Source organism: Triturus cristatus, chromosome 4_2 (assembly GCF_964204655.1).
Source record: "Triturus cristatus chromosome 4_2, aTriCri1.1, whole genome shotgun sequence".
NCBI classification, from domain to species: Eukaryota; Metazoa; Chordata; class Amphibia; order Caudata; family Salamandridae; genus Triturus; species Triturus cristatus.
Genome location: NC_140586.1, coordinates 490,958,659 through 490,972,615, shown reverse-complemented (window position 1 = coordinate 490,972,615; position 13,957 = coordinate 490,958,659). Strand labels below are relative to the sequence as shown.

The 13,957-nt window shown below is 43.7% G+C and overlaps 1 protein-coding gene across 1 annotated transcript in view; it reads right to left on the bottom strand.

Annotated features, from left to right (window-relative positions):
* LOC146834591 (ferric reductase 1-like) overlaps positions 1-13,957 on the bottom strand; it is a 285,647-nt gene that overhangs the window by 106,767 nt on the left and 164,923 nt on the right. Inside the window, exons 9-10 of the mRNA XM_085600125.1 lie at positions 10,325-10,437; positions 120-206 (exon numbers count right to left, since the gene is read on the bottom strand). Coding sequence (XP_085456251.1) covers positions 120-206; positions 10,325-10,437 — 200 coding nt within the window. The remainder of the gene's footprint in view (positions 1-119; positions 207-10,324; positions 10,438-13,957) is intronic.

Below are 13,957 nucleotides of genomic sequence, written 5' to 3'. Positions count from 1 at the left end.
AATCACTGTTGATGTTCATGTTTACTCAGCATGATGTTATTTAATATAAAGCAATTGTCAAACCTTCACACTAGCCCTCTGTATTATGTGAATAATGTTATATAAAAAGAAGAACTTACATAACTCCATCCATTTGCTTCTACAAATATCACTACGAAGGCGGTTATTGTTGCTGCTATGGTCAGAACCATGAATAACTGGTGGACCTGAAGGAGAAACAGTTTAAGATTATTGATTTGTAACACATGTAGTATCTACCACCAAACTGTGAGTTGCCAGTATCTATATTTTTTTATTTCTAGTACCAAAAATATTGAATAGCTGCTGTGGGCGCTATTTCTTTGATAATCTGAATGGTTGGGAATGGTGTTGTCGTCAGGAAAAGGAAATGTGTTAGTAAAGATAAGATTCAAAACAGCATTTCAACAACAGTCAGTGAATAAAACTGATTCAGTAAGATCTGAGGTCAGTGAATGTGAAAAACCATGAAGGTTTATTAAAATGTTAATGTGCACTACAGAAGGCAACTGTAGTTAGTCTTAATAGGTCAGCCATAAGGCTAAAAAATCAATTGCCATAAAGGCTTTTAGCATCTTAAGACAGATGCAGTGCTGAGCAAAAACTGAAGAATGTGCAGCAAATCAATAGAATATTGGACAGCATCCCTATTAGAAACACAAAGAACTCAAAAAGAAACCTGTCCCTCCCAAAAAAACATGTCTTTATTTTGAGAATTTCACCATAGAAAGCAACGGAAATCACAGTCAGTATCAAAACGCTAACAATTCAAATCATAGCATTATAAAACGTTATATAATACCACCATCCTAGCACTATCCGGCTACTTGAATACTAATTATGAATGGTGGTATGAGAGGCCTGTACCGTGGCATCAGAGTGCCCCAAGAAATCAAGATGGTGGCCTGGGATTGAGCAATTTATCCCGGCTCTCACAATGGGGAAGGACTGCTGCCGCACCAATGCCGGCACACTCAACCTCGCTATGCCGGCCCGGGGCCCAGCGAACAGCTGAAGGGCACACATTTCTAGCGACCCCCCTCCCTGCTCATTCAGTGGATGGAAAGGGCTCCTCCAAGCGGCAAGTCAGGCCACATTTGAGGTCAAAGATCAACCTGGAGTGAGGCCATGGCAAGCTTGATCTTGCACTTTGCGCTGGTGGAAAATGCAGAGAGCTGGCAGGCCCTGTGGTGGCAGAGCTGAGGTAGATCAGAGCCATGAGACAGGTGGCTGGCACTGACTTCTGGTGGCCACAAGGGCAAAAGGTGCGAAGGCCAATGGATCCGAAGTGCACTTATCCTGGTGAGGGGATGAGTTAGGAGGGGGCCACAGGTGCCTGCTCAGCCCTCCTCCCCATTCTACAGCTCCTGCTCTTCCCCCCAACTGCTTCTTCACACAACTGGCATACCCAATTGAAGAGGGCCCGAAGCAGCCCAGGCCTGTAACAAGAGCTTAAGTTAACACCTACTAGCAATTCAAGACAGGGTCCTCTTCCCCGGCGACCTGAGGTTCCTCAGAAATTCCTGGGCCACTACGTAGGTGGTGGAGCCATGGTCCAGTGGCTGGGGACTGACCAGGTGTACGACCCTGGAGCAAGGAAGTCAGCTCCCCGCCATGCTTGGCATACATGCTGACCCAAAAAAAGCAACTGGAAACATAGAGGAGCAGGATTCCTCTTGTTTTTCACCCACATCAGAGCCAATTGACCCATAGGGACTAGACGTGATAGGGCGAGGCAAAGCCCCGCAGAGCCAAGCCAAGATGGGCAAATATACAGCGCTGGTGGGGGCAAAAGGAGCCACAAGTAGAGACCATGAAGCTGGAGCCCTACTACTCAGAGATAGTACCTGGGTAATCGTCCAGGCTATTCAAGACTGCAAAGCCACACTGGAAAAAAATTGGGGAGGTCAGCATAGATGCAACCCTGCTGGGCCAGGATATTTGCCAAATGGTCGACCGTCTAACTGGGGCAGAAGGGAGAATATCAGAGTTGGCGGAAACATTACGGGGTCAATCCTCGGAAGTGGCCCATCTGACCCATAACAACAGAGTGTTGCAGGAACAAGCAAAGGACACCAAAAAACAGGGTCCTCGTAATAATCTCCGCTTTATTGACTTTCCAAAAGGAGTCAAGGGTTTGGCTCCGGAGACCTTCCTGGAAAAATGAATCTGTTCATGGGTAAAACATAAAAGTCTATCCTCCTGTTCCAGTTTTGTGTGAGCCCACAGATCATTAGCCCAAAACATACCTCCTGGGGCATAACCCCACATGCTGTTAGGCTGCTTCTTGAATAATTGACACTGTGATGCTGTCCTTAGAGGCACAAGAGCGAAAAGCCCATTAGTGTTCAAGTCGTGCGCATAATGTTTTGCAAGTGTCATATATGCTCCTGTACCCCACCAGGCTGAGGCTGATTCATGACTCTAAGTGTGAGTTTTTTGACACTCCCAAAGAGGCTTGGGCCAGGCTCACTGAGCAGCAGCCCCTAACTGTGAAACAACTGCCGAGATGGCCATTGGCCACTCCACCCACTAATAAAAAAGGCCACAAGCTGGAGGGGCAACATAAGAGCTGCTCCGGAAATGGTCGGATTGAAGACAAAAGGGGCAATCAGACATGCGAATCTCCACAGACAACGAAGGGGAGCGGCTGGTCCAACCTGTGATCGATGGAGCTACATACCAGCTGAACTCTATTAACGACAAGGAGGCGGACCGAGGCTGCAACTCTAGTCCTGATTAAAAACGTATTATTTTCTGCACAACAGCACCACTGTATCCTACGACAATACTTCTAGATGAAGTTTCTTGGGGGGTGGTGGATGGGTGATTCGTCCAAATCATCTAACTACATCATTCCCTAGTTAGGTCTATGTTTAAGTTGGGATTGGGCGACAGATGCTTCTTCACAGTGGAAAGTATAAGGTGAGGGAAGTTGGGGGAGTCTGGGTTTTGTTTTTATGTTGCAATTAACAGCTTTATTTTATTGGTTTGGTTGCTCGCTGAAACTATGTGCCTCGCCCGACCCTCCCTTGCTGCTATGTTCGACTTCTTATCATTGGAGGGCTGGGCCCCCTTGGGACCTCCCCAGTAGAGGAGGGCAGACACCCCACAAAGAGATCAATTATGCCACATTTCTTTACCACCAGGGGGGCACACTTGGTCATGACTTGGAATGCCAACAGTTTGTTAGACCGGATTCAGTGTAGGGCCATATTACATTTTGCACAAAGACATCATTCTCAGATCTTGCTGCTCAAAGAAACTCTTTTGCATGGCCACAACTACTATTTCCTAGCCCGTGAGGGCTATGACAGGATTTAACATGCGGGTTACTCTCGGGAATACTAGGTGGTGGCCATTACTCTGCATAGGGCACTACCCCTGGTAGTGACCACTGTCACTCGGGATGATCAGGGCCAATACGTGGTCCTTGAGGGCTCTATGGAAGGACCCCATACAATATTATCAGTGTATATGTTCCCCCAGCCACACACCAATCCACCCTGGCAACCCTAAGGGACCTGATAGCTGCTTCATAGCAGGACTTCATCAATGTCATTGGTTGGCAAGATTAGTATAGCGCCTGGGGTGGGGCTTCGAGAAAGAGAAAGGGCCTGGCGGAGTGGTCAATGGAGCTGGGACTCAGTGACTCATGGTCCATTTTAGATCTGAGAATACACCCACGCCTCTGCAGCACACAGATCACTCTCCTGCATAGTTTTTCTGTTCCTCCCGGCTTCTGACATTTTACACACTGCATGATCTCATATATTACCCTCTGGGATTTCAGACCATGACCCATTGATGACTCAATTTGATACCCCATACATAGGTGCCCACTCCATGTGGCATCTTAACACCTGGCTCCCGTTTTTACAAACACTTTGTGGAATATGTGGCTGAGGAGTTGAGAACCTTTCTGGACTTAAACCAGGGCACTGTGAATTTGGCCAGGATGCTGAGAGTGGGGGGAGTGCAAAGCCATGATGAGTGTTATCACCCACTCCTACGTAAGGGGTACGGACTGTGAAAAACAAAGGCACATTACGGATCTAGAGGTGTCAATACTGACACAGGTGTGGGGAGACCTGGGTAAGCTGACAGATCTGATGAAACACCAGCTTGCGATAGACAGAACATCTCTGTGCCTGAAGGAAGCCCACAAATGTTAGAAGGGCTCCACTCGAAGGATTTACGAGTGGGAGGACAAATCAATCAAGCTGTTACACTGGTTAAGTACAAAAGACACGGAGGATAGAGTAGTACCAAATATTGTGGATAGGTTGGGGCAAGTGGTGAAGGTACGCAGGGGGTTGCAGCTGTATTCACTTCTTACTATGATGCGCCACATACAGCCCAGGAATCCCCGGATTGCCATTCGTTAGCGCCCCTTGTTGCAGACATCCCGGTGACTCACCTGACTGCTGCAGATAGAACAGCCTCAGAACAAGGAATAACACTTCAGGAACTGGGTGATGCCTTTGCAGATCTAAACTCCGGGAAGACACCGTGAGCAGATAGTTACCCGGTGGAATACTACTGGAAGCTCCAGCCGAACATCCTCTTGCCCCTTCTGAGATTATTTACTGAAGCAAGTGTCAACATTTTTTTCCCCCCAGACATAGACTCGGCAACACAGGTCGTCATACCCAAGCCGGGATGTTCACAGATCCGATGTGCTTCATACCGGCCTATCTCCCTCATCAATACAAAGGTCAAACTTTATGCTAAATTCCTAGCCAATTGCCTACTACAGGTCATACCCTAGCTGCTCCACCCTGACCAATGTGGATATATAACACGTCACAGCAACAGACACTGTATCCAGAATGTGCACCAGGCTCTGGCCACAATAATGGATTTTGAAAAGGCATTTGACTCTGTAAACTGGTAGTTTGGAGGAAAAACCATAAGCAAGATGGGGTTTGAGCCCAAATACAGAGCCTTTGTTAGGGTCCTCTATACTACTCCACAGGCTCATGTGTGTATTAATGGAAGTTTGTCTCACTGGTTCCCCATTAGGAGGGGCACCAGACAGGGATGTTCCCTCTCACCCCTCCTCTTGTCATTGGCTATCAAGCACTTGACGGTTTGGATCCGGTGAGATGCACAACTGACAAGAAGAAATTTGGTGCCCCCAGCTCCCGATACGCCGGCTTAGTATCCTGTATCAGCAATTTATATCTCCTGGGAACCTGGCCTTACCTGGAGCCTCAACCTCTGCCCCCTGGTGCAGAGGGCCTAGGAGGACATGGCCCGGTGGGATAACCTTGCCCTCAATCTTATTGGCACAATAGCCCTTTTTAACATGATGGTCCTCCTGAGGTATTTGTATATCTTTCAGAACTACCCCCTTCACATCCTACCAACCTGGTTCAGCACACTGGCAGTTATGGGATGCAGATTTATATGGGCACGTAAACCCCAGACAGTGGTCTTTGGCAAGTTTATCCCTTTGGTGCACAACAGCGAATTTGCCATGGCAGATGTTCACCTTTACTACTGGGTGGTCCAATTTCTGACCTGTTAATGGTTTTCGAATATAAGGGTTAGCAACATGCCTGAGTGATGACACCAGAGACAGCTAACATCCCCCGCCACACTCCCGTCTGAATCCCCGGAAGAGATAAATAAAATAAACAAAATAACTGACCAAAAAGAGTGAGGAGCCAGATACTATCAGTAGAAAGTAGATTATTTCCAAAACCTCAACCCTAAAGGGTAGACGGCCCGCTTAGCAAACTAAACCAACTAAACCAAGGCTCCACCCCAGTCTTGCCCTCCAAAGAATCTAGGTGTTTTTATCCACAGTAGCATCCAGCCCCGCTGATCTCTTTTAAGTATTCCTGGGCCTGAATCTCCGAGGTCAAGCTGTAGGTATGACCCTTACACACCACTTCTAACCAGGCAGGATTTTGGAGGTAGCCCCAATTTTCTGAAAAGGGTTAAATAGTTGTTGTAACAGCCATCGCCTCTCTACCGTGGCATGTGCAAAGTGAGGCCTGACAAAAAATATGACCGCCTCAAACTCCCTTTTTACATTGGGGTGAGCTAGATTGTATATTTCTTGATGAAGCAACAAGTTTCTAAAGTAGACCAGCATAGCCCTAAGGTTCTCCGGCTCGTTGGGTAGAGATTTCTTCAGCATCAGCAGGAATCTGAGGGCCCATTGGATTTCTATGTTCCAGTTCCAGTTAGATTTTTTCGGGAAGGCTCCTCTCAGTAATTTAACTACATAAGCTCTTGCATTAATTCCCTCAGCCCCCTCAGGGATCCCCCAAAATGTCAGGTTGTTCCTTCGTTGTCTGTTTTCTTAATCTTCCAGTTTCCAGAAGACATCAGCTATAGCTGTTTACTGAGAGGATTTCTGGATTTTAAGGGCATTGATTTTGGTCTCTAAGCACTCTGTCCAATCCTCAACCATGGTGATTCTTCCAGCGATATCAGATCATGTTTCATTTGTTTTCTTTATTGTTCCATGTAGTTTTTTAGTGGCTAGCCCTGCACGGCAGCTCGAGCTCCGTGTTTCTTCCTGCAATTGCTTATGGATTGGAGGATTACAGCCAGTGATGCTTCTACTGTAGGTAAACCTGAACACGCACCGCCTGAAGGTCCGTTCTTATCCTTTGGGGTCTCCCCACGTTCTTCTGCCAAGTATAAAAGTTGGGTTGCAATATAACCCCATCGTAGGTTCTCTGAAAAAGGCACCTCCTGTCGGTATCTTCTCGGAGGCTTCCTCTTCTTTTTTTCATCTTTTTTCACTCACTCCCCCTGACATTTTGCGCTGCGTTAAACATATTGAATTGTCATGAGCACTACTGGAAGAGGAGTAGGAGGCTGACTCATCAGTTGAGGGTAACAAAGTATTACAGAGGTTTGAATTATCTGAGTCATCAGTGAGTCAGAAGAATTTGTCTCCTATATCGGGAGACCTGACCATGGCTATTAGCTCATTCCTGTCTGTGTTCCAGTTCTGCACTCTTGTCACCAATGCTCCGGTGTTAGTCCCAATAGCTCCTGTTGCCCAATCCTCCCCATTACCGGGGAGTTAGGCTTATACCCCAGGCTGAGATCTACCCAGGTACTTATCTTGTTTGCCTGCATTCGACTTTCCAAGGAGGGATCTGTGCCCCCCAAAGCAACATCTGCATTGCCTGGGTTGACTGAAATTGGAGCGCTATCAGAAGGCTGGCCCACGCCCTCAATCGGTGTATCCTTTCAAGTATTTAGACGTATATATGTCTCTTTAATTTGGAGTCGGGTTTCTGGGGTTGTATTGCATTCCTATTGGATACATCAGCGTTAATCAAGGCAGCTGAGGAGGCCAATAAAGATTTATACCCCTCTCATCGGACAGTCAGCTGGAGCCCTGCCTTAATAGAAGATCCTGAATTGAGGCCCGGCCCTCCATTATCCAAAAGTGGGGCCTCACAGCCAATTTGCAAAAATTGTGAAGCACGTAGTTGTTGGGCGACCGTGAAGTCCCTAAGCAAATCTGTCTTCCCATGTTGTTTGCCTCCCTTTAATCCGCTGTCTGCTCCATTACCTTTCAACTTGCCCCTGCCTGTATTTCCTTCAGCTTTACTCCCCCCCTCTCCTCCTTACCGGGGTTTACGGTGAAGAGTAGAGGGGGCAGGGTCCACAGCGACAGCTGCTGAGTTGGCAGAAGCCGTTCTCTTTGCCCTGCGGCCGGGCATTCCATGTTCTTGTGGAGCAATAGACCAAAGGAGCGAGAGCCAGAGGGGAGACGTGGCGAGCCTGCAAATCACCCTCGCTGTTACAGCTGCCACAACCTGAAGCAGCCAGGCTTGTCTGCCGTGCAGGCTCACTCTTGACACACCCAAAGGAAAGTGCTCGCCAAGGCAGACACAAGATCGCATACTCCCGAACATTGCTACTCCATTGACGAGAGACTCAGATCATGAGAGCGATGGTAAGCCAGTGTTTTACTCGGGCGCCATCTTGCTCTGTTTAAATACCTCATGCTTTCAATGTAATTACATTTGTTTAGCTTGTTTCTCGCATATCTTCCAACTGAGTTATAAATGGAGAAATCCTATCTATCTTGTTCACTAAGGAAAACTCAATTTGTCCTTGATAGACTGGCTGACCAGGGCTTTTTAGGAATGGTTTATGTGCTGCTAATATATGAAGTGAATAGGTTCTATTATGTCTTCTAACCACTTTTACTGTTTTAAGAATGCTGTTGTTTTACATTGTGATTTTTTCAAGAACTGGAAACAATAACTATCTATCTATCTATCTATCTATCTATCTATCTATCTATCTATCTATCTATCTATCTATCTATCTATCTATCTATCTATCTATCTATCAATTTGTCCTTTATTTGAGGTTCTGTTAATGCCAGGGACACCATATGATTTTCAAAACATAATCTCTATCTTACCAAGTAAATAGAATATAAAATATCTTTGGTAGACAGCGGAAGAAGTTTAAATAGTATCTTAATGGTAAGAAGAACTAAAAGGTTTACCAATTTAAATATGTGAGAAATCATTTTAACCCATTCAATCTATTATTTTATATACCAAAGTAACCAGGACGGCTATCTATATAGCATCAATAGGAATGTCTGGTATAAAATGAAAAATACAACAATACACATTTTTGCTCAGTTACAACTCTTTTACATCAGGTATTTAAGTAACATTTAGTCGATTGCTGACAAATAAACTGACCTGTGAGCAGTGCTGGATTTTCAAATTAAAAGCTGAGTATTATTGTAATGGGATATCTGATATATTCTGATTGTTGTGGAAACCTGTTGTCCATTAGACTTGTTTACAGAGAGGATACTAAAAGGCTGCTAATGCACTAGCCAAGTAGCATTTTTTTGTGTAGTTTTATATAGCAAGAGCAAGGGCCAGGGGCATTGAGAACACTTTTCTAAGAGATGAGATGTAAAAAGCTTATATGTATCTATCATTTGCAGATGCATTATATGGATATATCTATACATAAGAAATGCATATATAATAGAAGACAGCTGGTTATATACATAAAAACTGTGAAAGACAGCAAATTATAGCATACTGAAAAAATAAAAGTATCAGAGATCACAGGGAAAGAGAGAAAGGGAAAGAGAACATTTTATCACAGAGATCACAGGGAAAGAGAACATTTTAAAACATAATTCACATGGCAATACATTGGATATTATCTAGTAGTAAACAGTAGTAAAAAGGATAATTGACCAGATATGTACATATACAATTTGGATGTAGAATGTTATAGTGGGCATCTCATAGCTGTGCCAAAGAAACAGAAGATATTTAAGGTCTGTCTTGACAATAAACTGATATGTATTGTTCAGGAGGGCGGGAGGCAAAGTGCTCCACATTTAAGAGCGCTAACTGCGAAAAAGAACTATAGTGTGTCTATTTGGACCCAGAATGTTTCCAAAGAAGGACGTCAGATCATAGTCTGCCTACATTTCTTAATTTCTGATAGATGCTTTGAAGAATAAGTGAATATGAATGTATGTATTGTGCAAGATATTTAGTAGATGTTTCTGGCTTCAATCAGAAGTTCATCATTGTTAAGGAGAATGAGGGTCTGATGTTCAGAGTAATTCGTTCTTGTGCGCAATACATCTGCAGAATGTAGGCCTGCCTGAAGTGGATGAAGGTGAACTTTTTGTACCGAAAGAGAAGGTGGTTTGATTCTTTTAAAATTCGAACGAAGAAGGTGGTCTGAATGGAGAGTGGGTAAAAGGAGGTGTACAAATATATACTTTAAAATTCTTCCAGAATTACTTTTAATGTATTGGGACTAACAATTACCCATTTAAAGCCCTGCATACATTTAGAATAAACCCATCTCTATTAATTGAACTAATATTGATTCTGTTATGTGTGGTACTCGGAGATGAACTGGCAGTCATGGGGAGATTCAAATGTGTAGTTGCCAAAGTAATGGAGACTAAATTATCCTAAAATATGAGGGATATTAGGAAAGTAGTTAAGGCATGGAAATGGGTTTCCTCAATTTGGTCAGTTGACCATTGCTATAGAGTGGTGAATCTGAACTAGGAAACAATACGGACGCAATTAATGTCAAAGTCACAAAGTGTAAACGCAAGCACATTTTGCATAACCGCAGGGATTATTCCGCTGTTGAGTTAATATTAATTATTGGTATTTGTGCACGAAAATGTATTATAATCATTATTCACACCCAGTGGTAAAAACGTTATATATAGAATCAAGAAAAGGCATGCAATTTATTATTTAGTAAATAATAATTTTTACGTCTTATTTAATTATTTTCAGCTACCTACCTGAAACCATGAGGCTTTACCACAAATAGGTTTCTTTGCTGCATTCTTTAGGTAGCGGGCAAAGGCCATTCCAATACTTCCTGTGGTCATCCAGGCGATCAACATGAGAGCACCTAAAGATGAAATGAGGTATTCTTAGTTGAGCACGTTGTTAGAGAGCAAAATAAAGGAAATGGAATGAAAATGGCTTACCAAAAATTTAAGCAAGCAACAAATTATCACTCCATCCCAAACTATGCTTTAAAGTATTTTCTCACAAATCTGGGAAATATTTTGTCATGTGATATAATGAAACTTTGGCAGATTCTAAGCATGTGCACAGATAGCCATGTTCAGTGTCTGTCTAAAGGCCCACTGGGACAATCGTTGTTCGTCATTTAACTCAAATTTAAATGGCATTAGTCTGCCTTGATCCCTATTGGAAACAAGTTTCATAAGCATGTACGAGCTAACAGTGTTTGGTACGCTGAATTACACCTTTTGGACCTTCATCTCCAAAGGCAGTTTAACGGAGGTAATGAGTTGTATTTAGAAATCATGCTGTGATTGTAATGCACCTATTCCCTAAAAGACCCTCTGTGAAAGAGCAAGGTACTCGAAGCGGTCATGTATGTATTTATGTGTATACGTTTGCATATGAGTGGTATTTCTACAGCACACCCCTAGCCAAAAAGGCAGCAGAGTGCTGTACAGGGTCCAAGACAAAACAAAGTGAACAAGTGATAGGAGAGGTGTCTGTGTTGTGAATAGGTAAGTCATTTTGATGTAGTGTTCCTAAAGAGGTGAGTCTTTCAACTATTTCCTAAATTGGAGCAGTGTTGGAGTGGCCCTGATCAATACAGTGATGTTGTTCTAGATCCCTGGCATATAAATAAAAAAGGCTTGTTATTTTGGGTTTATCTTTTTTACACTTTGTAGTCTGCAGTTTGATTGTGTCCTAGCTGTGGGTGTGCTGAGAACCATCAGAGATGGTGAGTTTGCCTACAGGATAAGTGGGAGTGCTGGTTGTGATGGCTCTGTGGCGGAGAAATTGCCCAGTTCACTTTCCCTATTGCAGATCCCCAGCCACATAGGTTAACATGGCAAAAAGTTATTAATTAATAATCACCACCAGGAGAATCAGAAAATATAATTCAAGCACTTACTAGAATGGTATTGATAAATCCAACAATATGTTATTGTTGAATTTATCCTAAAATGTACAGACAAGAACTTATAAGACTTTCTTTTCTGTAAGCCAAACGTCAGCCTTCCAGTGATCTGCCATGATTGGTCAGCGTTAAGTGGATTAGCCAGGATGCTTTGATGAGGTGATAAGTGGCCTCTGTGGTGAAAGAGTCATTCTGGGAGTAGAGGGTTCTGCTGCATAGGAATGTCAGAGCAAGGGTGGTGGGTTGTGAACAATGATCTTCAAAAGGAGGAGGAGACAGGCTGAAGAAACCAGTTTGATTGATGCCCCTGTCCTCTGAACCCAGCCAGATGGTGGGCTTAAGGAAGGAATGTGCAGATGCCAGGGGAAGGGTGTCTATGCAGAAGAGCCATCCTGGAGGTAGGTTTAGCCTGCTCTTGCCTCACTTCAACCATATTGAATTTTAGAGAAATAGTGCTTTCTGGGAGACCATTGTGCCACACTTTTGGAGGAAATGGTCATGCTCTGGGGTGTTGCCCTGCACCTCAATGGACAGTAGTACCCTCCTGTATGACCCCAGAGAACACTGAATAAGTATCTGAGAGGAACAGTGCCTCTCAGATCTGCTGCTTGAAACTAAAGAAGACAAAGGATTTATGCTGGAAGTTTGATTTGCACCAACCAACCCTGCACTCTGACTGACTGTGCCTGCTGCTCAATCTGGAACTACAGACCTGTGGATCAAAACTGCTTCAAAAGGACTAATGAGTGGACTTCCTGCAAGCTACAGGTTAACAGAGCTCATCTGGACCATCACCACCAAGAATGCCCAGCCTGGTGTGCTGCCAGTGGATTTGTAAGGGTTTTGGCCAAGTGGATTGTGGGAATTGAAGTTCCAAACTTTCAAGGACCATCTAGGAGCGTCCAGACCCATGGAGTACATTTTGGACACTTTGGGACACTCAAAGGAACTTCAAGAAGAAGTTTCAGAAGTTTAGAGAACTTTGGAGCAACTTTGAAAAGAAGCTCCAGAAGTGGACTGACTCGACCTGGCCAGCCAAGCTGGCGACACTCAACTGAAAGCTCGCCTGACCTCCAGGTTCATCCAGCTGCAAAGCTCCAGGGGTCCGGCTTCCAGAGTTTGACCGGGAGTGGGCCGTAATCCAAGCCAGTGAACCCTCACCGAATCCGGCCTGGTGAAGAGCATCGAGGGACCCTGGAAGAAAAAGCTCCGTAAACGTTTCTAAGTCCGGATGTAGAAAAAGTGACTGGGATCAACCACAAGAGTCAAGCCGCCCACCTTCAACTGTGAGCTGGCCTGGATCTCTGGTCCAACCCAATGGAAATCTCCAGAGGACTGACTTCGATAAGTTTGACTGGAGCTCCTCACATGGCAAGCTGGCAAATCCTCACCTAAACCAGACTTGCTGAGAGATTCGAAGGACCATGGATAGAAAAGATCCAGAAAGGTTTCTAAGTCAGAAGGTAAAAGCTTTGACCGAGACCTACTGCGAGGGGTAACCGTGCAGGGCTCCATCACAGTCGGCCTGAAACTTTGACTTTGTCCTGGTCTAGCACAGCCAGATGTCCCAATACGCGCTATAGGTTTCTAAGTGCTATATAGTGATAAATGTTTAAAATTCATATCTCCAGTTCCCTACATTGGATTATTTTCAATTGGGTGTAAATTTAAAGCTAAACATATTTCATATTTGTATAAATTGGTGTTGGATTTTTATTGTGTTTTGTCTTAATTATTTACTAAATTGATGTTTTTAAATGCTTTACATACCTGTCTCTGAAGTTAAGCTTACATGCTCACAGCCAAGCTACCAATGGTTGAGCATGGGAATAATTTTCTGAGCCCTATATTGTGTTATTGGCATTAATGCTAGAGGTAGATAGATATTTACCACTGCTAATAATCCACTTTCCAACAATGGGAAAGCCATTAATTTGGCCTAACCAACTTGAGAAGTTCTTTCTCACAAAAGAAATCAATAGTACACTCTTCAGAGCTAGTTAAACAACTTTAAAACACTTTTTAATATTTATGGTTAGGACAGAGTGTCTGCAGTAGCTAATATCTTTATAAAATGTGTGAAACATAAATCTTATGTAGAAGAGGAGCAGTCATTAACAGAAAGTAGGTTATCTATTTCTACTGGTGTTATTACCAGACAGTCTGTCATTTTAGGTGGCAGTAAGGGTTCTGCTCAGGTGATTGAAGAACAATAAAATAAAATGCACACGAAAAAAAATAATTATTCTGGTTTGAATGCCTACATTCATATTTGAACATTCATTATTAGTCCTTTTCAAAAAGATTTATCACACAATCAAATTAACTAACCTATGTGTGATTCATGGTCGAGCCAACCATAATTTGAACTTCAACCATGAATGCTGGGGGACATAGCTGCACACATATCTTTATTAATTGAAGACCTGTAGACAAAGAAGCCTGCTCAAAAGCAGGGAGAATTTTTAGACATGCTTTATTT